This window comes from Myotis yumanensis, unplaced genomic scaffold (assembly GCF_028538775.1).
Source record: "Myotis yumanensis isolate MYYU_CA2020_CCGP unplaced genomic scaffold, mMyoYum1.0.hap1 SCAF_7, whole genome shotgun sequence".
NCBI classification, from domain to species: domain Eukaryota; kingdom Metazoa; phylum Chordata; class Mammalia; order Chiroptera; family Vespertilionidae; genus Myotis; species Myotis yumanensis.
Window position 1 is genome coordinate 86,393,345 of NW_027223758.1, and position 24,039 is coordinate 86,417,383.

The 24,039-nt window shown below is 39.2% G+C and overlaps 1 protein-coding gene across 2 annotated transcripts in view; it reads left to right on the forward strand.

The window, feature by feature from the left end:
* DCC (DCC netrin 1 receptor) overlaps positions 1-24,039 on the forward strand; it is a 937,052-nt gene that overhangs the window by 907,409 nt on the left and 5,604 nt on the right. For both annotated transcript variants that reach the window (XM_070421174.1, XM_070421175.1), the window contains exon 28: positions 21,909-22,051. In XM_070421174.1, coding sequence (XP_070277275.1) covers positions 21,909-22,051 — 143 coding nt within the window. The remainder of the gene's footprint in view (positions 1-21,908; positions 22,052-24,039) is intronic.

Below are 24,039 nucleotides of genomic sequence, written 5' to 3' on the forward strand. Positions count from 1 at the left end.
ATTTTATGGCAAAAACTAAAGTGCTATAGCACTTTGTACTGTTAACTATTCTCTCTACTTGCAGGTAAAGTGGGGGTTTTTAGTAACTATGTTATATATAGAGAAAAAAAAAGCTAAAAATGATACTCTGAAGTCCATTTTACATGGACATTTTCCGGTGGTGGTAACACAGTTTGGATATCACCTCATGCTCCAGAGATCTGTGATAACAAATGACCCCAAAGAACTCTAATTTTAGAAAGCGCACCTGCCAGTAGACAGGACAGAGGAACACCATTGTTAGTGATGGTTATCGTTTTCTTCTAGTTGTGAAAATACTACAGCTGCTGTAAACAAAATCTGACACACTGTAGCACAAGCGGGTGTATTATGTCTTCAAAAGCTTTGAAATAGAGTTTGTGCTTCAATCTCTACACCTATTCTCTCAAATAACAAGCATCTGAGAAGAACCATTCTCTGATCTTACGTCATGCGGGCAAGATCTCATTTTCTTTTTATTCTCATCGTACATTTATGAGCTCTCTTTTGTTTCACTCTCATTCTTGTTTTTATTTGAACTTTCGTAAAAGCCGTAGCTTCTTTCATATTTTCCAGTATCCGTGTCCTGCGTTTTGGGCTTGATTTTATAGTTTTCATCTTTTCCCTCTACACGCCCCCTCCCCCCACTCACCTCGAGGCACACCCGCCAGCACTTTGGAATCGTTAAATGCCTTTTCCTTTCACGCTTCTCCTTCATTGTCTGCCTGCGATTCCAGTTCATTTCATAATGTCCTACCTCGTGATTTTCAAATAAGTTCTCCCTGCATTGCTCCTGACACATGGTAAATAGTGTGCTTTTAAGAAAGCGCTGATGTTTACTTATTCTAATAGAAAAAGAAAATTAGCTGACTGACAAATGTATTAGCTGTGACATTAACTACATGTGTCTCAGCCTAAAAAATGAAATACTTAGAGCTTTCAACCAATTTTAATTCAAAGAAAATCATTACTTTAGTCAAACTGATTGATGAAGTGAGGTCATTCTCTTGTCGGCTGAAAAAAAATACATCTCAAAGAAATTTTCTCTGCGTTTCACAATAAAAGGCCCAGTAATTACTAATGAATGTATCTTTACTTAACACAAGTAATTCCTCTCGAGTGGGGCCGTGGGAGGCAGTGCTATAATGTTTTAAAGATCCTGCCTGATGAGAAGCTCTTTCTGCTTTGAAACCTGACAATGAGGATTGATGAAGATGCTCCTTCCCCCTGCCCTTCCCACGGGTGGGTTTTCACGGGCGTCATTGACCTGGTTGCCTTCCACTAAGACACGCAGCTCTGTTTGCAGCACTTACATATGAGGTGCAGGGCAGCACCCACTGTGCAGTAATGGTGTCCACGGGGTGACAGAGGACTGCGGGGTTTCCACAGCACGTGGGAGTTAGGAAGCCACCCTGTTTTCATAGTGTCTGAAGCCTGCCTACCCGGAAACACAGATCCATCCCTTTGGTTTTATTCGTTTGTTTGTTTGTTTTCCTTTCACCTGCTGATTTGGATATTTCGCTTACTAGACTCTGGGGTGTTTCATTGTGTTTCTTACAATTTTATCATCACCTCATAATAAAGCGGTTCTGTTTCTTTTTAAAATATGTATTTCAGAGAGGAAGGGAGATGGAGAGAAGGAGAGAAACATCAGTGATGAGAGGGAATCATTGATCGGCTGTCCCCTGCACGCCCCCTCCTGGGGATCGAGCCCACAACCCTTGACCCAAATCGAACCTGGGACTCTTCAGTCCGCAGATCAACGCTCCATCCACGTAACCAAACCAGCACGGGCGTGGTTCCCTTCCTTAATGCTTCCTCCACAGACGTGAATAACCGTGCGGTCTTCACGCAACTCAGGCAGGCTGCAGTCACAGCACTTTGCAGATCACAGGGTGGACATGGAAGGGATTTGGCTCCGTCCCTTTCAGGCTAAATGGAAAATGTTTGATGGAGCGCTGGGCTGAGGGCACTATAGATCTGACACATATTCGACAAAAGGCCAAGGGAAGGTGGGGCTTTTTTCTTCACCAGTGAAAATTCCTTTTAGCGCTGAAATGATCAGCTGCACTTTAAATGAACCTGGATTAGGGGACCATTTGTCTTCCGGGCTGTAATTCTAAAGGGACATAAAACCTGACCCTTTCGAGAGGGAGTTTTACACTGTGCGCCGTTTTGCAACATGAGCCCCCGAGTTCTTGCATCTTTGCAAAGCTGCATAAATGCTCTATTGTCCTTCATGTACACATTGCATTTCTATCCATTTTTATTTGTAAAAGCCAGACCCTAGAACATTCTCATCTTTTCAATCTTCTAAGGATCAATATGTCAGTGGACATGACAAGACCAAAACTCACTTCATTGTCCTGCGAAATTGAGTTTGATTTTCCCTCTGCAAATTGTGGCATGCGCTTCAATTTGTCTGAGCGCGGAGGACAAGGAGTGGGTGGAGGTGGCTGCAGGGGACAGAAAAGGCACTTGATTTATCTTATCTGGCTGGTCGGGAAATCATGTGTTCCTGCTCGAACCTGATCTTTATGACAGGCCTCGTTTCAGTAAATATGCTATCACACAAAACCGCCAATAAATTACTTGAATGCATTAATACAATTGCTTTTCCTGGGCCACTTGTAGGCCACCGTCCAGGGTGTTCAGCAAGGATGCCCCGTGCGCGTTCTGTTCTGCTGACCTCACTCAGAGGAAGAGGTCATAAGAGATGAGACATCCTCTAGTGAGTGAAACAATGGGGTCACTTCTCGGGCCCGTCAGATCAAATCAGTCATTGGCTCAGCTAAGCACGAGGGGTATGTTGATCTGGCAGTATTGGAACCAATAACACCAATGCATTCTAGGGTGGAAAATTAAACTACTGCCTTTTCAAATTCCATCTTATGTGTCAGCTCATCTGTGTGGGGGTTTTTTGGTTTGTTTTGTTTTAGTAGCTCCTTGAAATTGGCCTATTCTCATCCCTGAGTGATATTTTTAATAGATGAAATGTGATTTGCTTTGGTCTAGTCATCCTAAATTATCCCTTGGTGAAAAAGTATTTAAGTTAAAGTTGCCTTATATGTCACCAATATTTGTGACTCTGGAACCTACTTGGTATTTTAATAAATTACTGTTTCCTCTGGTATGGCATTCCATATGTAGGAAAGAGCTCTGCTGATAATCTCAGAGAGGGAAACAACTTCGAGAGAATTCTTTATGCGGAAGCCACGCGTCTGTTGCCTCATTTATAGGTGACAATGCTGAGGCCTGGAAAGCAAAGCAACTTGCCCGAGGTCAACAACTGAGCTAATGGCTAAAATTCAAAGAACTCAAAACAATATAACATTGAAGGGAAACAAAGGATCTTACTTAACTTTCTTTGTGATATGAACACTTATTCTTGAATTGGCTTTTTTTCTCTCTACAACTAGACTTCTTGAATGATCCTAATTAAATATTCCTCAGAAAGAACTGTCTTGTGGCAGGTAGGTTCATGTAGTTTAGTATTTGAGTCAATGTTTTAGTCCTTTATGGAGGCTAAATGGAGTGAAGACATTATAGCAAGAGTTGGAACTAGCCAAGTACTCCGGAATAGCTCCTATGATCTTAAATTCACCTGACCAACCTGCACAGTTCTTCACAGGAAGGTAGGGAGTAAGGGAGTTGATATTTGTTGCTTTCAGTACCAGACACTATGGATAGCCAAGGCTTTGGAGTCCAATAATAAAAGTAAAGATGAGCAGAAGGAAGTATAAAGTGAAAATAAGTTAAGACACATGAGAATATTATCAGATTGTGCTTAGAATGTGAGGGTCAAGGAGATTTAAAAAATGAATGGCTGGTATTTTTTAGAATTGGGGAAAGCTTTTGGGAGAAGGGAGTGGATGACCACAATTGAGCCATAATTTCAATCCTTTTGATCAAATTTTTGCCCAATTAAAAAATAAGAGAAAATATTATCCTAAGAATTACTAGATTATATATATACTTGAGACCCGGTGCACAAAATTCGCGCATGGGTAGGGTCCCAAAGCCCGGCAGTGATCAGAGCCAATCTGTGGGGCAACCAGCGGGGTGATAGGGGGGCAGCCCCACCCCCCATCACTGCCCACTCGCCAGCCAGCCCTGCCACCACCACCAGTAGCCTCCCTCTGCGGGGCAACTGGTGGAGCAATCAGGGGGGGGGGGGGGGGGGGGACCCCTGCTGGCACCCGCCTTGGCTGGCCAGGGGCCTGCAGGCTGGGGGCAGCTCCTGTGTTGAGCGTCTGCCCCCTGGTGGTCAGTGTGTGTCATAGCGATCGGTCGTTCTGCTATTCGGTCGATTTGCATATTAGGATTTTATTATATAGGATATATAATTGAGGCTAATTAGGAACTTTAATAGACAATTAAACTCAAAGGTTAAAGTATTGAGTTGCCATCTAGATAATCATAAAATAAATTTTTCAAAAAATCTACTTTCAAAACTTTGTTACTTAGTAGGCTCCATAATTTGAACTATATCATTTAAGAAGAATGTCCTTGGATTATACTGTGGTGACCTTGTAAGTAGCAGAGAATGGTGAGGGAAAAGGGGAGCAAAAGGTTGTTTCAAAGGAGAAAATATTCCTTTCCCGTTTCCTAAGAACCTGGTAAGTCACATGGTTAACTACTGCTATATAGACTTTGTTATTTATGAAATACCTTGAGGGTCAAAATGTCTTTTTAAAAACCAGCTTAGATGAAATTAATAAGGTTGATGCTTTAATTTTGTCACCTTTTATAGTTTATTGAAGTCATTTCTGAGTAAATTCATGCCTACCTGAGGCTAAACTGTTATCACTAGTATAGCTGCAGAGGTAGATATTCAGAAGGGTCGAATAGCTCGTAACTGTTCCAGAATCATGTATCATTACTCTTGGGACCTTTATGCAAACACTTACACATAACGGAATCAGTCAATATATGTTTAGTTTTCCAGAATAGAATAATAAAGGTAAGAGCCAAAAATTGAATTCAAGTTTCAATTTTAAGTCTAATGATGATTATAAGTGAAACAAGGCAACCTGAGAGTCAGGAAAAAGTTTAGATATTGATGATAGATGCAGGTAAGATAAAATGATTTCCAGACCCATGACCATTTGATTAGAAAATGCTAAGTGTTCCTAACAATAACTAACACCTCAGGCTAAAGTGAAAATAAATTGCATGGGGTGGAAAAGCAATATGAAAGCACCATCCCTGGAAATTCCATTTAATAATTTAACTTTGTGAAAATAAACAGACACGCAGTGACATCCATAGTAAAATGGAGAAGAGTAGCACCCACTTTGTTCTTAAAAGCAGGGTGTGCAGCTCCGTGGAAATGGAGTCTTGAGGATTAATCTCTTCATTATGCCAGTTGGGGAATTGATTTTACTCCCCTCAATCCTGCTTATTCTCATCTGTGAAATTAGTCTTTCCTCTTTAAAAGATATTGAACTCTAGCAGTCTTAATTACTGCAGAATAAGAGTGGATATTCTCTCTGTGCTTTTCCTTTGCTTTGTGAAATAATATAAAAGAAAGATTTTTATTTGAATAAAGATTTTAAGCAGTTGACAGAGTTCTTGATAGTTTATCAATTAGTGTCAGGCTTTATAGTTTCCCAATTTCTCCTTGGAAACAAGGAGAAATTTTGAAAGAAACAAGTAAAACATGTCCACATAAAGCTCTGTGTTAATGGACCATTGAAAATGTGTTGTGAGAAATCTAACACAATGAAAACCAAAAATCTGTGATATGAAAATCAAGTGAGAATTTAACCATCAGCAAAGTATTTCTAAAGATATGACCTATAACATCTAAAAGAATGTGTAAAAACAGCTAAAGCTGCCCTTCTGGATGTGTATAACTTTGATCCTACTGGCAAAACTGAACGAAGAATTCAAGTGCCATGTTAAACATCTTGTGTGTGTTACAGCGTTGACTATTATCGTAGGCTTGCAGAACTGATTTTCTTATTGCCAGAATCTATTTACTGGACCATCAAGGCTCTCCAAAGAGAATGCCTTTATCATTTGGGTAAAGGGATTTTAACAAGCTTCTTTTTGTGTGTGTGTGAAAAACAATGATAAGTAAGCCTAATTGATTTCAAAATGAGAGACATATTATGACACAATTGCATATTAGAGACTTATAAGGATAATGGAACTTCAAATGACTGCTCTTTTCATATCTCCTCCAAATTGCCCTCTTTAACATTCTTTTGCATTTTCTGTTTCCTTCCCCAGTTGTTTGTATCTTTCTTCCTCTGCGATCACCAGCGTCAGGATTTTTAATAGAAATGGCATAGTTTACACTACAGTAATGGGTTAGCCTTTAAAGCCCAAGATTGCTCATGTTACCTATAGTTTCAGTTGGTGTTGCATTTAAAATCATAGTGATCTGTTTATTTTCCTTTTTGGCTACTCTTTGGAGAGGTACCTCAGTCAGGTGAGAGAAACGGGCTGCCTGTGCACACGGGTCTGAGCTGATGCTCACCACAGTGCAGGTGAAAGGCAGGGCGGCGTTGCCATGTGGCAGGGAGAGCTCCACCCACTTTCCAGATCTCTTCACTGGCAGAGCAACCTGTGACTGAAAGAGCACTTACCCGAGGAAAACTATAAAACTCCCCTAGGACCCAACTCCCTGGTTATCGGCTGGGTCAGCCTGGAGTCAGTCATTTGACCTCTTCGTGCTGCAATTTCCCACAACTATCAATGGGGAAAGTAAAATCTAGTCTGGAAAGGGTTGGTTTCATCTTTTTTAAGGAGGAGTAAAGGATTGTGACCATGAATTAGGCCAGTGATGGCGAACCTTTTGAGCTCGGCGTGTCAGCATTTTGAAAAACCCTAACTGAACTCTGGTGCCGTGTCACATATAGAAATTTTTTGATATTTGCAACCATAGTAAAACAAAGATTTATATTTTTGATATTTATTTTATATACTTAAATGCCATTTAACAAAGAAAAATCAACCAAAAAAATGAGTTCGCGTGTCACCTCTGACACACATGTCATAGGTTCTCCATCACTGAATTAGGCTAACGATGTTAGCACTGAATTCAGGAGGTCCTGATTTGATATGATCAGGAACCACATGACTGTATACATTTGGCCCAGTAAAGTCTCCAATGCCTTATATTAAGGAGCAGTGAGGTCAGGTGGAAGGAGGTTAAAGTAAATGTTAATGGTTCCATGGCTGGTGATGAAACAAGGTCTAACTCCTGAGCGTTGTATTTCATCACAAGCACATGTACCGGAGAAAGGGAGCCAATGAACTGGGTCCTTGCAAGACAGACAACATGGTGAGCAGAGAAGAGCAGGACAGCTGCTCGGAGTGGTCTGAACATTGTTTCCTGAGTCTCCAGCAAGCCATGGCCTCTTCCAATTGGACATGTCTTTTTCAAATCATACATTTACCCAGCAACCAGGAAACAATCTTCCACCAGCAGCTTTAAATGATCAAACTGCATTAAATAGCCTGTCCCTTCCAGTTTCTGCATCTGTGTCTCCACCAACTGTTATGCATGTTTGCTCTGCAAGCCCAATAAGGATTTATGTCCCATAGGGTCACAGGTTTGAGGGCAACGTGCCTGACTTCCTCTCATAAATACTGCATCTTCGGAATTGCTTCTCACCATGAGCCAATTTAATGTATCCAAAGTCTATAGAATTTCCTAGAGCTCAGCCTTAACTTCCCACTTAGCTATCCCCAGCACGAACCTTCTGCAAAGAGAATAGCAGGGCAAGGAAGAGTAAGAAGTGAGGAGCAGGAAGTGAGCTGTTGAAAGTGGGGAAAAGAGGTTATTCCTTATTGAACACATGTGAGACATTGCTGACATTTAAAGATAATATAGGGTGTTCCAAAAAAGATGTATACACACACTTTGAATAAAAGTGGTGTTTATTGAAATACATTTCATTTTCAAAATTGAGCTACCAGCTGAAAATTGGTTTTAATTTTGACAAATTATTTTAGTTTCCTTTCCAAATATGTATTGATCACATGTTTTTTCATATTTGAGTTGGCCCAACATATCCAACTGGGGAAAGTTTTATTTCAGATTGGAACACTAGAATAAATATCTACATATTGTCAAAAGCCCAAAGATAATGTGGGCTTATTTCTAACCCCAATATAAGTTAGCCTACAGCCTATTTTTTCAGAACTAGCTTCCAATCATTTTATAGATATGAAATATTCAGAAACTTCATTGCTGCAGAATATGTTGAATATTGAAGAGTATGAAACATTGCATAGAAACATGTTGTTCTCATAAATAATTTCCCATATGTGGGCTCAAAGAGCTCTTCTTGGTCCAGCGTGACAGAATTAGTCAGATTTTTTCATTGGCGTTTAGTTCCACTGCAGATAAAGAAAAATAAAATCTCAGTTAACTAGTATCTTTAGGGAATGAACTATTTTCAGGAAATTGCATTTCTGGACAGCTCAGAGCAAAATAGAAATCATTTTATAATGCATAAATGTTTATCAGTTGCCAAATCGATGTTATGTATAAACTAAGGACTGGGAGAATGCCATTTTGCACATGTCTTTTCCTTAAATCCCACACTATCTTTAGAAAGTATGTCAAGTCAATTATAGGGCCTGAACCCAGAGTACAGAAGCATTGAATAACATCGTCAAGGTCACAGTTATTAAGGGCAGGGGCAAGATAGAAGTCTTCTTCTGCATTGTTATAATATTTATTATTTTACCTGATTGCTGGAGAATCACAAAAGTGTACCAAGAAGGACAGAGTAAATAAAAACTCAGAGATGAGAAAGTACAAGATGTTTTCAGAGTCTGTAGGTAAAGCAGCCTTGCTGGGGAGGGTGATTTATAGAGTAATTATGAGATAATACGCTGGCCAAGGGCAGGGTACAGTGAGGGAAAACAGAGCAGTGGGAGGATCCAGTGGTAAACCAAGACTGAGATAGAAGCTGTGTGATGTGGATTTATGGCAGTGAGAATAGATGGAAGAGACAGCCGTAATGGTTATCTTTCAGAAGAAGAAGCAGGCGGCTGAGTGAATAATTGGACACGAAGAGTGAGGGACAAGGTGAAGTCCAAGGTGATTGTGTTGTTGTCTTTGGGAACATGGTTATAAACACACAGAAAGAGGGAAGTGAGTTGAGAAGTTACTCCTTTTAAAAGGAATGGGAGAATGGGAGACAGTGAAGTATGCTGGGTCAGTTGGACATCCAAGTGGAAATGTACAGTTTATATGGTAAAGTGTTAAGAACTCAAGAGGGAAGTCACAGCTGAAGAGTAGTTTGGGGTAACCATTCTCAGAGATTTAAGAGTTTTGGCATATGGTAGACAGAATTAGATCACAACTCCCAGGAACAGAATTTGAAGTAAAATAAGAAATTGGAAAACTGAAATTTAAGGTAAATCTTTATTTTTATGAGGGAGTAAAGACCAGGTACTAGAGATAAGAGAACAATGACAGTATAATTTTTTAGACGGTAAAAAAGGAGAGTAGTTAAAGGAAAGGGAAGTTTTAAATATAATAGTTCCTTGATTCAAAGATGCCTTAGATTTTTTTTGCTTCTAATGTTTTATTATAAAAATATCAAATGCTCAGAAAAATTGTACAGTGAACTCCTATATATCCAACACCTAAATTCTATAATTAACAATTTTTGTATTTTATTTGCCACATATTTACTCATCTCTCCTACCTTAACGTTTAATGCATTTCAAATAAAACAGTGGACATCCGTTCACTTTACCTCTAAATACTTCAGCAAGTATATAAAGATGCCATTGCCTTTGGAGTCTACCGATGATCTTGTTGTATAATGTTAAAAGAAAAGTTAACTATAGTAATTGTACAAAATCACTTGTAGAAGCATCTCAATTTCAGTCACATTGCTGTGAATCTTAGAGCTGAAGAGACGTAATTACTAACAAATCCCATAGAGAGGTTAATGGGGCAGATACTCATTAGGCTGAAAGGTTATGAGAGTATTTATGACCTTTATATCTGACATTTACATAAATGGGTGAGAGCAAAAGCCAGGTGGCAACAGAGTGATGGTGAGTAAACTAATAGTCAATATGCAAGTGTAGATTACCCCTAGAAGTATAGCAGCAAATTACAGAAAAGAAGTTGGTCAATGGTGAAAATGCTAATGCTCTCTTGGCTATTTTCCTCAATGGCATTGGTTTCCTTTGGGGTGGAAGTGGTGATGGTGTGTAACTCTTACAGTTGAAAATAATTTAAAATAATATGACCATAACTCACTGACTAAGTTTCTTTGAGCTTTTAAAGTGCTCTTGTGCTTTGAAAATACTATTCATGTTGTGCTTTGATCAGTGTGAGAGATACACATATAAAAGTTGGGAGAGTTGGGGTTAAATTGTTAATGTACTAACCTCAGAATGTAATCTGGAAGTTATATTTCTGCTTATAGTCATGATACCAGAGGTTCTCAACCTGTGGGTCGCGAGCCCTCTGGGGGTCTAACGACCCTTTCACAGGGGTTGCCTAAGACCATTGGAAAACCCATATATAATTACATATTGTTTTTGTGATTAATCACTATGCTTTAATTATGTTCAATTTGTAACAATGAAATTGGGGGTCACCACAACATGAGGAACTGTATTAAAGGGTCGCGGCATTAGGAAGGTTGAGAACCACTGCATTATACCTATATGAGTGTGTGTACCATTTGATGACCTCTATCAAAGATCAAACCAGAGAAAAAAATAAATTATTTCAGGATATTAAAAAATCTGGCTCTGAGTAATAAAGGCTTTACTATAAAAACAGAATCCTCTGTGGTAATCAAATTGTCTTTATAAAGGGAAATATTTCCAATGTTTATAAAATAGATTTTTTTTTAAGTGGAAATTATTACATATAACCAGCATATGAAATATTTACCAGAAATATATTCTATTGCATACTAATGTGGCTGAATTTAGGCTATGATGACATTCTACACAGAGTACATAATTTTAAAAATCATGGAAAACTGAAGTGTGGATATTTACACTGTTTCTTCATTTTCCTGATGTTTTCATGATAATATGGAAACTTTATGCAGTGTCATATGCCTTTTTAAGCTTTGGGAGTCTGGTTTTTCTCTGAAGTTTGATCAATAGGATATCACCAGAAATAAGATAAGGAGGGGTTGTAAGCCTATTTTTCATAAAGAATGGGATTGACAATTTTCCTTCCTGGAGCACAAAACATCTGAATTGCAGTAACTGTAAATAAAGTACTTAAGATTGTTGCTTCTTGTTGCAAACAGGGTAGAAAAAGTTAGAAAGAAAATTAAAGAATAAAGTTGGCCAGAAGATAGAAATGTCTCTTTTATAACAAACTACCTAAAAATGATTTTGAATATCCATGAAATTAACTGAGAGCCCCCTTGGTTTTGACATCATATGCAAAAAAAAAAAAAATACAGGAAGTCAAAGTAGACCTCTTAAAGTGAGCAATGGAAATAATATGGAATCTTATTTTTACCTTTAATTATGGGAGCCTCCCAATAAGCAAAACAGATGTTGAGTGTTGAGTTTGTGGTTTTTTTTGTTGTTGTTTTTTTTTTTTTTTTAAATATATTTTATTGATTTTTTACAGAGAGGAAGGGAGAGAGATAGAGAGTTAGAAACATCGATGAGAGAGAAACATCGATCAGCCGCCTCCTGCACATCTCCTACTGGGGATGTGCCTGCAACCCAGGTACATGCCCTCGACCGGAATCGAACCTGGGACCTTTCAGTTCGCAAGCCGATGCTCTATCCACTGAGCCAAACCGGTTTCGGCTAGTTTGTGGTTTTGCTTTTGGTTTGTTTTGGGTGTTTTGTTAAGATGTGGTGTAGGAACCCCAGAGAAGCATCAGAAAAAAGGGAGAGATGCAGAACTGTCCTGATGAGTTCATTTCTCATGATTGTTGGTGGTTTTCCTGAAACTTTTCTTCTTCTATGAGGTTTCTAAATCAAGAAGCAGCAGGAACAGGCAGAATTATGAGTGCAAGGTTTCTGCAGGCTCATCTGCTTGTTGTGACTTTTGTCTGCCTCTGTCTCATTTCCAAGAACAAATTCACAAAGTATGATGTCAGCTCTGCTCTGTATGAATTAGGCACTGGGGTAGTCCTAAGGACAAAAAGACACATTAAACAGTGTTTTTGTTCTGAAGGGTCTCTTATTCATCCTTTGCTTAGTCATTCTTTCCCAACATGAATTTCATGGATGACTATTGATCAGTTCTAGCACTTTTTAAATCCTTCTTTAATTAAGGCTCTTCTTACTCATTATAAATTGCAAAATAAACACCCTTTTGTGTATAGGATTTGTATGGATTCAAAGCCATCTGGGATATTTAACTCGTGTTTCCAACACAGTTGTCACTTCCTCCCCTTCAGTATTTTGGTAACTTTGTTATTTTCTTCAGTTACCATTGGGTAGCTTCTGATGTGCCCAGTGCATTAAGAACTTGGAATCCTACTCCAAAAGGTATGAAGGTACAACAAACCACAAATAGGTAGAACTAAGAAAGGTCGTGGCTTTATCATTGGGGCTTCTAGATCTTATAATGACTTCAGGAGAGGAAATAAATTGTTTATTGGATTATTATTATTCAAAACAGGAGGCTGGCTGACTTGTAGCCTAGAGCAAAAAGAAGATGTTAAAAATATCAGCATCAGATTTTAGAGGAGTCCCAAGAAGCAAGAGCATGTTCTCTACCCAGGTGCAACTGTGTCTAAAGACTCATTTGTAGAAAAGCATTCCTTATATGGCCCTTTCTATCATTTATTTTTAAAATTTTAAACAAATCCAAGAAGGGAAAGATGATAAGGTACTAAGAGTTTGTCACAGGTTATGTTATTATATCATTTTATATCACGGGTGTGGGGAATGATATCTCATGTGGGGTATATGCCAAAAGAAGGTAATGGGGAACAGTGTGGGCAGGAAAGTATCTCAAAAGGAAGAAGGGAAGATATTTGAACACAATGTTCATCCTTTGCAGTAGTCAAACAAAGGTAAACTATAAAACTATGTACTCTGTTATTCTTTCCCAAGATGTCAGAAGTCTTCACTTCTGTGATACGATGACATTTATATTTGCATTGATTCGCCACTTAGATGGAAACAAGTCTAGCTGAGATCAAGATAGAGAAGCGAGCAGCGATATGTTGATTTCTTCCTCTACCTCTATTTCATCACTCACCTCCACCATTCTACACCGTCACTGTTGTCTTCTCCCACTCTTTCCTTCCCTTTCCAGCACGAAGAATGCCCTGTCCACTTCCCTTTGCTTTTCATCAATGCATATGTTGTAGATTTATTTTTATTTGTTTTTGTCTAAGGAAGAACATCTACTTTAACAGTAGAAGTAGTCAAACCCCACTTACCAGCTGAGTGGCTTTGAGCAAAAGTTGCTTATCTTTTTTGAACTTTGACTTTTCCATCTCAAGATGTGAGCAACAAGATATGTTTCAAAAGGCCTGTTTGAAAGAACATACAGGACAATGTAGGCAAAGATGTTTTATTGTAGTTCATTGTACCTGTGGGAAAAGGACGGGATATGTAAGTTTTACCCTTTTTCTCTCTGAGTTCCAGCTCATGGAAATAATAGGAAAAAGGGGGCTGATAACCAAATGGGAGTCAAGGACCCAAGAGAATCATGGCCCTCGGGAAGAACTGGGTAGGAGCATCCTGGGGCCTCTTCCCTGAAGTTACGACTATGGGCTTACCAGCTGGGAGTTGGAACAGATAGTAGAGATTTGCTCTGTTGGAGTCAGGCCTTGCCTTGTGTGTTTAAGAAATGCAGCCTTCAGAAAGTTCAAGGCCAGAGAGTTGGGGGGCTTCTATGTCGCAGGGCAGACAGGTTTAAGAACTTGCTTAGGGACCTACTTTGCACATTAATTCTACTCTCCCACCTTCACAGAGAGATGGCGCAATGAAAGTCACCTTACTTGTCACTCAGAGCAGTCCAGTCTCACATCTTACACCTCACGTGGGGAAGAGTAGAAAGGGAGAGGAAATGGGCAGGAGCACCACATAAATACACCCTCAGTGTTGCCTTTGTCTTTAAGGAGAAACAGGAAGGTCAGATGAAACACAAAAGGCTTCTGTTCCCAGAAATGCCATTTAAATACACTTATCACCCTTACAATATACTTCACACAGGAGAGTAAATGCTTTAATATTGATGCCAAAACTTATGTTTGAAATTCACTTAGGAGGAATGCCTGAGGCTACTGTATCTAGTTTAACACAGCTACTGTCTTTTTGTTCAATGCCTGTGCCGATGAAAAGGTAGAGAGCATTACAGATTTTTCCCTATACATGTCTTATTTCTTTCAGGATTTCAAAAGCTCCTCACATGTGAGAAGTCTTCACACTACCTGACACGTCCATATGCCCACAGACAGCCTGAGCAGAGAGTAGGTACTCAATCACAAAAACATGTCAGAATAAGAGTATAGTTTCTATAGAAACTAGACCAAGAGAGGCTGTTTCCTTTGTCAGGCATCACAGAATAGGTCAGAGTGGAGAGGAGAATCCAGGCCTCCTCCAAGTTACCCATGTTGATTTTATTCTTAAGGGCGAAGGAATGGAAAATGAGATAGGAAATAGGAAAATGTAGGCAAGGATCAGAGAATTCATATTAAAAACAAAATCATGCTACACGCTGGCCTCGGGTTTGATGCGGGTGAGCCTGTTCACTCCATTCCCACTGCAAGTTAATCTAATGTTTCTCACCAAGAACCATTTTACTAGGGAAAACCCTCTGCAGGGAGACTAGCAGGAGTGTGCACCTGGCAGCCATATATTACGCACCTAATGAGCAAATGACGTGTTTAATAACTGTGCTGTGAAAATAAAGCTTAAAACAGTAAATTCCTGCTGAGGCTGCTCATCCACCTCAGAGGCAAACTGCTGGCCAGCTCAGAACTCCAGCATCATTCATATCCGCCCCCCTTAGTGGGTCCTGCTGAGAAAAAATAACATTAAATCCAAAGTGATGCTCACTTAGTTAGTTGTGTATCGGTGTTAACCCATTTATTTAGCCTATCAACATTATGTGTTTCACCTCAGGGTCACCTGTAACACATCTTCGATATGCACGCTGGGTAGGGGGACATCTATAGCACTTTCAGATTGAGCATTTGTAAATTTAAATTTTTCAATGAATCACGGATCATTTATACTTACAGTGATTTAATACTGCTTGTTTATATTTGGACTGAATTTAGCCTTTTGGGAAGGCCACTGTTGTTAGTTTGAAGTAAGAATGCAAAATAGCCATAGTTGATACGGTTTTTCATTAATAATTTTAAGAGAACATTATAGAACTTTTTTCTAGAAAACACCACTTTAAAATCCAATTATTATAATTTATGAGTTAAGAATTCACTTGCTGGAGATTTCTTTAGATTCATTTTTACCAATGGATTAACTAATGTTTCCTTAGTCTCTAGGAGAGCAGAGAAATCCTAAAGTAAAGTTCAGTTTAGGTAGAATATATATATTCTCCTTCCTTGTATAATTTTAATAGCTAATAGCTTAAAGAAAAAAATTGTTTAACCTTTATAGATATAAAAAAAAATTGAGACCCAAAAAAATAAGACTACTGGGCCAAAGTCACAAAAGTAAGACTGGATCTCCTCAGTCCCAGGCTAGGACTCTGCCTGACATTTGGATGTTTACCTGAGTACTCATTCTCTCCTTGGAATTTATTGTGTAGATCACACACATCATGCTATCATGGGGAAAAAGTAAATAATATAGGGAGTCACAAACCTTTTATCATAAAGATCAGTTGGTCTTCTGGATTGGGAATCCCTCTTACCTTCTACTCTGAAAGTGACATGGGTTTTCTTGCTCACCTTCTGGAAGTCAGTCTTCATAGTTGAGAGTGACTACAGAGACTCTTGATGGCCAGGCTAAAATTATGTTAAATTAGCAGTTGGGGTCCATGGAAAGGATTCTTTTAATTTTTCTCTTTCCTTTTCTTTTGCTTTGATGTATTTCTCTAAAGTTGATAGAAGTTTCATTTAACTTATTCATGTTTAGACCAATTATCAATATCAGTGTCATTTTCCAAAGCAAAGAAGTCAATATATGAAGTCTTCTCTGTAGGCTACTCCCTAGATCTAAAAAAAAAAAAATACAAGAAGCTGTCAAAAATTCTAGTACTTCTTGACTTCAAAGAATAAGTGTTTAATACCCTAAAGAAAGTGTTTTGGTTATTTTTCTAATTGCTACAGTTTTCTTTTCATGGCTCTCTTCAAGTGTATCAAAACACCACCAGATATGGCAAAAGCTACCATTCCTTAAAAGAGCCCATCATGGAGAAGAAGAACACAAAGAAGCGGGGAGCAGGGCTCCAGAACAAAGTGGCTTTTAAATGCACTTCTGAGGGCAGGGAAGAAAAGGCCAGATAGCAGTGGAGGAAGTGGGACAAAGCAAGCCCCAGTGCAACTGAAATCCAGGATGTTTCAGTAGAGGAATGGACTCAGAATAAGGGGTCTCCCCATAGTTGCACTTCATCAGCAGGTGAGGGGCAGCAAGATTATTCCCAATGTCCTCTTCAGTTTTGACCAAACTTTCAGCCATTACTTACTTTTCCAAATGACAGGTGATTAAACTGCTTTCTCACTTAAATTTAGTCCACGACATGAGACTGGTTATTTTATATAAAGGCTAGTGGCCCGGTGCACAAATTTGTGCACATTGAAATTAATTAGAAGAAATATTTTAATATCGCTATTTACCCTTTCTCTATATAATAGAAGTGTCAACCAAATTCATGATCGACAATGACAGATTGAAATACACACGTGTAATTGGTGCCAGCGAGAGTTTTATATGTATAGATAAACTTGCTTGATTAGACCTGCTTTCTGATTTAGCTAAACTTTTTCAAGCCCAGTGAAGCACCCCAACTTCTCTTTCAGGTAATTGTCAGCAACACAGCAGTAAATATCAACATGAAGCAGATTATTATTGTAGATTATGAAGGGAGAACAAAGGGTAAAATATTTAACTGCAGCAGTGTTTGACTATATTCTGCACAATGAGAAAACCTGAAGTCATTTTCAAGGTCCACCATTTCTTACTTCTTTTCAGTAGGGTCAAGTTTCTAAACTTTCTAAATCTCCATTTTCCAGCTAATGAAAAGAAAATAGTATTCCACCAAGTCTCCTATCTACCTACTCCAGGACTTCTGTGAGGATCAAATGAGATGAGGCACAGGAAAAAGCTTCACAGACATTTGGTTAAAGTGTAAAATGTTTGCACCTGGCTATAAAGCAAGTTGTGTTCATGGGGTGAAGAAACTGCAAGGAGGCTAGTCATTAAGGAGAGGAAGCCGGGCGTTGCTATGTGATGTCATTACCTGGTGCCCACAGCCACCATTTTGGGGCTGGCTATGGAGTCTCGGCAGCCTCTGCTGGGATTCTGTGGGCTGTTGCTCCAGGGTGGTGGCAGGGCCTGTGTCCCACTTGGGGGAAGCCAAGTGTTGCTTTGTTGGCCAGGTTCACGCTGCCATTTCTCTGTAAATGGCAAGTGTGTGTCAAGGCAGCTCCTGCATTGAGCGTCTGCCCCCTGGTGGTGAGTGCGCGTCATAGCGACCAGTCAGACAATGGGAAGGACATTTACTATATTAGCCATATATATATATATATATTTGTTTGGTTTCAATGGTGTAGAAAATGGGCTCAGAATTTAGGCTTTTGGAAAGGCCACTGATAAGGTCTCGGGCATGAGGTGAAGGATTAAAGGCATGTCTCACAGACCAGTGGGAGAACAGGAATCAGGACAGGGACCAGTAACACATGGTGAACTACTGTACATAAGTGAAGGAAAGAGCACAGCTTGGTGGGCTTGTAAGGACCTAGGCTTTGCCAGTGTCCAAGCTTAAAGCTTCTGGGGTTCAGAATAGAAAATGCTGAATCTACTCAAATACCAGCATAACTCCATCGTGTAGGTCAGAGTGAGTACTCACCCAAGAGCCAAGTCCTGGTGTCAGCTTGCCAACAGAGGATGATTTCAAGAGAAACTTTGTTTTAAAACACCCTTTCCCTTCTACTAAAAGGTCATTTTGAGACCTAGGTTGTCTTATTGGCTGTTGATAATATCTCCTGGGAAATTTTCCTTGTAGTCTTTTCTTTGACTTCCATTCATTAAAAGGAAAGAAAAATATTTAAGGGCGTATAGTACACTAGAAAAACCTTGCTAATAATGAGCTCTAAGAGTGTTTAAATTCTCCTCCTGTACTGGAATTTAATTGAAATTAATTCTACCTTGATCTCTTGATCTCCAGGGACCTCCGTGTTCTCTTCAACAAAATAAAGAGCCCGCGAGGTTTCAGCATTCTAAATTTCTTTGAATGTGTGAATGTTACTTGAGAAAAGGCAGTCACTTGAGGTTTAAACACATTGTGTGGTCTTTGAGCCAAAACAATGTCTTCAATTCCTTTTGCAAAATGCACTGTGTCTTGTACATTGTTCAACACTCAGCAGGTTCTTAATGTATAATTGTTGCCTGGACACTAGAGACAATCAATTATTATAATGATCTTCTCTTTACTGGGTTTGAGTTATGGTGCTCTTAAGGCATAACCTGCATATGCACAGTATATGCACTGTGCACCTACACAAGTGTTTAGGATCCTGGGCAGAAAATATATCCTCAGAATATATTTTTATAATAAGAACTACAAAAAAAAAGTAGTCAAATAAATATTAGGAATTTATATAGAACAGTCTGATGAAGTCTAAAAGAAACTTTATTCTTATACATTTCCTGGTATAAAATAAGGCACAGAATTTGAATTTCCTATATAATCAGCTATGCTCATGCCATTTGCTTGTGTCACTCTCTTTGTATATATCTAGGTTAAATGAATTGATTTGCAATATATGTTAAACACACAGTCCATGTGTTTGGTTAAGAGTTAAATTATATTTTTTCAGAAATAGTTTTGTTTAGTTAAAATTTTTAAAAATAAGTAAAATAAGTGGGTTTCACCATCCAGGAACCCTGAGTCCAAATTGTAGCAAACACTGTGAATATAAAAGACATGAACAGGAAGTTTTGTTAAAATGCAGCTGTTCTATGAAACACAGGGAAGAAAGAGATGATCCTGGAGTGTGCTAGGAAGAGCAGCTTTCCATGGCAATAAAACTAAACTCAGGTGTAAGCAGAACATTGTGAACATTACAGGGGTGGGCAAACTTTTTGACTCGAGGGCCACAATGGGTTCTTAAACTGGACCGGAGGGCCGGAACAAAAGCATGGATGGAGTGTTTGTGTGAACTAATATAAATTCAAAGTAAACATCATTACATAAAAGGGTACGGTCTTTTTTTTTTTAGTTTTATTCATTTCAAAGGGGCCGGATCCGGCCCGCGGGCCGTAGTTTGCCCACGGCTGTTAGAAGGAAATATAAAAGTCAATCAGAAAATGCAACTCACAGTGGGAGTTCCATAGATACATTCTCAAGCCTCCCCAATGCTCTCTGAAAATTCCCCTTTAAACTCTTAACCCTTATACTTAACTAATCACCTACAATATTAATGTGATTGCATATGTTAGAGCATCTGGAGGTCCCCTTCTCACCGCCTCTGCCAGGATTTTAGTGCCTGCCTTTGTATTTGGGGTTACAGCTTGGGACTATAAACACACGGGGACAGTATGTTTATAGTCAGAGACTAAAGAGAAAAGGATAGAGGTAGGCTTAATAGACAAGTGGTTCGCATGCAGTGAAGACCAGCTGGCATTAGTCTCTGGAAGAGTGAAGGTTTGCCTATTGTTCAACTGGAGAAAACTGGTAATGAAAACTGAGCATATGTGACAAATCCAAAATGTGTTGTGACATAGCAGTCAGTGTCAGATTTATGTGGCTATTTTTTTTTAGCCCAACAACCGCATTTATCACATTAAATCGATGATGTTTATTCAAATTATTCTGTTGGGATAGGACTTGGAGGGTATATATAGATCACCCTCTAGTGATAAATCATTCCAACTGCAGACTTTTGATCCTTGAAGTTGAAGAAAAGAGTGAAAGGATGTAAATATGAAGGAATTACTTGCTAGGCCACAATCGGAGAGAAGTGCTTTTGTTAGGATTTATCATTTATTTTGCCTAGCATATAGAAAACTGCCAGCCTACTAGACTGTTTGCATTATTTCTTTTAAAATATATATTTTCTATTGATTTCAGAGAGGAAGGGAGAGGAAGAGAGAGACAAAAACATCAATGATGAGAGAGCCGAAACCGGTTTGGCTCAGTGGATAGAGCATCGGCCTGCGGACTGAAGGGTCCCAGGTTTGATTCCGGTCAAGGGCATGTACCTGGGTTGTGGGCACATCCCTGGTAGGAGATGTGCAGGAGGCAGCTGATCGATGTTTCTCTCTCATCGATGTTTCTAACTCTCTATCTCTCTCCCTTCCTCTCTGTAAAAAATCAATAAAATATATTTTTAAAAAAATGATGAGAGAGAATCATTGATTGGCTGCCTTTTGCACACCCCCTGTTGGGGATCAAGCCCGAAACCTGGGCATGTGCCCTGACAGGGAATCGAACTGTGACCTCCTGGTTCATAGGTTGATGCTCAACCACTGTGCCATGCCGGCCCAGCTGTTCACATTTTTTCTTTCCCAATAAGCAAATGCCCCCTATTTCTCTGATTGTAGAATAATTTTTGAGCTTTATTAACTGGAATTACATTCCCAAATATGGCCAAAACAACTTACAACTTTTCCCCCTTAAATATAGAGTATGCCATTGAAATCATTAGAATTCAAATATCATCACTGATGATAGAAGGGAAATGAGGCAAAATGTTTTTTAATCCTCACCCAAGGATATTTTTCCATTGGTTTTTAGAGAATGGAAGGGAGGGGAAGAGAGTGAGAGAGACACATTGATTGGTTGCCTCCTGCATGCACCCTGACCAGGGCCAGGGATAGAACCTGTAACCAAGGTATGTGCCCTTGACTGGAATCGAACCTGGGACCCTTCAGTCTGCGTGCTGATGCTCTATCTACTGAGCCAAACCAGCCAGGGCGAGGCAAACTTCTTTTAATGATTTAGTTCAATATCTTCTATGCTTAGGTCTTGGTTATAATGCTAAGAAAGAGAATTCTCAGGTACATGAGGTATACTAGCCCTTATAAACTTTTTATTTAGGCTATAGGGACAAGGTGATATTCTTGCTATAAGCTAAGCAGGGTTCATAAGGCAGATTTCAGACTCAAAAGGGAAAAGTAGCCATTGCTCACAGTGGACAGAAATGTCATCTAGAAGTAGCTCAGCAGTTCCTCAAACAATTTGCATGAACATTGGAATGTATTTTATTGAGAGAAACTGTATGATCAGGGCAGAATAATATTTTGCTTTTTTCCTAAAGATAATTAGTAATGAGATTCTATCAGGTTAGCCATGAAGGACTTTTTTTTTTTACTATAATATGTAATACTCATTTATAGGCCAGAGCAAGGATTTCTTTAAACTGCACACATATTCTCTGGTACTATTAGACACCTTGGAGCTTACATAGGTGGTTTAGCACCAGGCTTTCTGGCCCAAAGCTGAGGCTGGCACCACAAAGCTTTCCTGACACTTTCTAGGGTATGCTACACAGCCCAAGCTCCCAGGCAACCTTTCGTAGTGTGATTTGAAATCCACTTGAAATTACATGAGACGTTGGAGCTTCATCTGGAGGCGCCTAATCAGAATCTGTCTTGCATTTAGTAGCAATGAAATGAGCCCACTCACTGTGTCAGAATTCATCTCTAAACTACAGAATGCACAATAGCCTAAGATCAATGCCCACCCTCTGGATTGGGCTTACATGCTTGAGAGATTAATGGCCAGGCTGCTTCACCCATTACTTTCGTCACTGTGTTTTCTCTTCCAGGGCCTGCTCTTCCTAAGACTCATGTGAAGACGGCCTCTCTTGGGCTGGCTGGGAAGGCAAGGTCTCCTTTGCTTCCTGTGTCTGTGCCAACGGCCCCTGAAGTGTCTGAGGAGAGCCACAAACCAACAGAGGATCCAGCCAATGTAAGGGCACCTGCCCCCCGAAATTCCCGCTGCGTCACGTGAAGCAGGGACTAGGGCTGTACAATTGAGCCTAACCCAACCAGAACTCTCCATTAACCACACCCATCGTTCAACTGACTGTTGTTTTGTTCTGTTTTTATGCACTTGAATGTGAAGAGTTTGAACTCTAAGGCAAGATTGTATGTGGAATTTAATTAAATTTAAAAATTGGTGGTACTTAAAGGCAATCCTAGAAATACAAGCAGGTAGCTACAGAATGTGTGACTTTACATACACACCTATATAATAGATATCTACACTGAGTGGCCAAATTATTATGGCCACCCCATCAGTATTTCATTGACACTTCCAAAAATACTGAATATTGAAAACTTCCTAAGCAAATACTCTCAAGGTTTTATTATTATTATTATTTGCATAACTAATTCACTTCATTGTACTGATGGGGTGGTCATAATAATTTGTCCGGTCATAATAATCTGGCCACTCAGTGTATATATGTGTGTTTGGATGTTATTATATTTTTATATATAATATGTATACCAGGTCCTCAAATATCATATTTTTCAGTGTTGTTTCATTATAATGTTGATGAGATGCCATAGGAATTGAACTCTTGTTTATATCAATTAGCCTATAGTAAAATTGGTTTCTTCATATGTGATTTCACTTAAAGTTGCAGAACTCATCAATGACATTAAGTGAAGACTTACTGTGTGTGTGTGTGTGTGTGTGTGTGTGTGTGTGTGTGATTTCACTTAAAATCATCAATAGAAATATGGAATTGAGAAGAAGATATTACACATAAAAATGAAAAAGCTAAAAAGTAATCAAATTAGAAAACTCAGAAAGAAAAATCAATGCAGACAAAATAATCTAAATTTTGAGAGAACAACATTTTTTTCCAAAAAGGTACTATGAAAGTATTTTAAAAGGTATTGCCTAAAGGCAGCAGTTCAGAAAACTCTAGAGTGTTTCTGAATATAATTCAAGAGAAAACCTTTAAAAGTAGGCCAAGGAACTAACATATGAGATACCCTGAGAGAGAGAGAGAGAGAGAGAGAGAGAGAGAAGATTGAGAGATTCTAAGCCTTTGTAGACTTACTGAATCAAATCCCTGATAGCTGATGCTCTGGTATTACTAATGACGTGGTATTAGTGACTCGCAGTGAGTGAGAGTTATGCAGAGTATGTTCACTAAGAGTCCTGCAGTCTAGACTCTTCATTTTATCCACCAATAAAATCCTGCCATAATGTTACCTTTACAACTATGCATATAGCCAACTCTGTTTATGGTGAGAATTTTTTTTCCACATATAAACTGATGCCATAATCCTCAGACTTTTCATTGGTCAAGGCAAAGCCCATCAAGTTCCCACACAAAAGGGTGCCTAGATTGTGTTACAAAGAAAAGAAACCTGGCGGTGTAATTCTGCTCGGATCCTCATGGTGGCCTCCGGAAAGGAAAGGAGCCAATGTATTGAATATGTACCTTGTGCCACACTGTGATAGGCACTGAACATGCCACAAGATGCTCAGAATAGCCTATAAAATTAGATGACATTATCATCCTTTTATAGCAGAAAACTATACACTAGTATACATCAGAGAGGTCCCCTAACTTGTCCAAGACCACACAGCTATTGATTGTTAGATCTGGATTTGAAGCAAGGTATTTTTTCACTCTAAAGCTTTTACCTCACTACAGGGATAAAGCTGGTGAAAGAGTATGCAATCATTCATCACCACCTTTTACTAGTATCCCCATCAATGATTATATTTTGAGCACAACCCCTGATTATGGGCCACTGTGTCTCCCTTGAGAATACAGAGTGAACCAGCTAGACATGGCTCCTGTCTTCACAAAAGAATGTGTGGCTATTCACCTATACCAGTGGTCGGCAAACTGCGGCTCGAGAGCCACATGCGGCTCTTTGGCCCCTTGAGCGTGGCCACGAAGTTTCAATCGCACTGTACGTGCGCGCCCG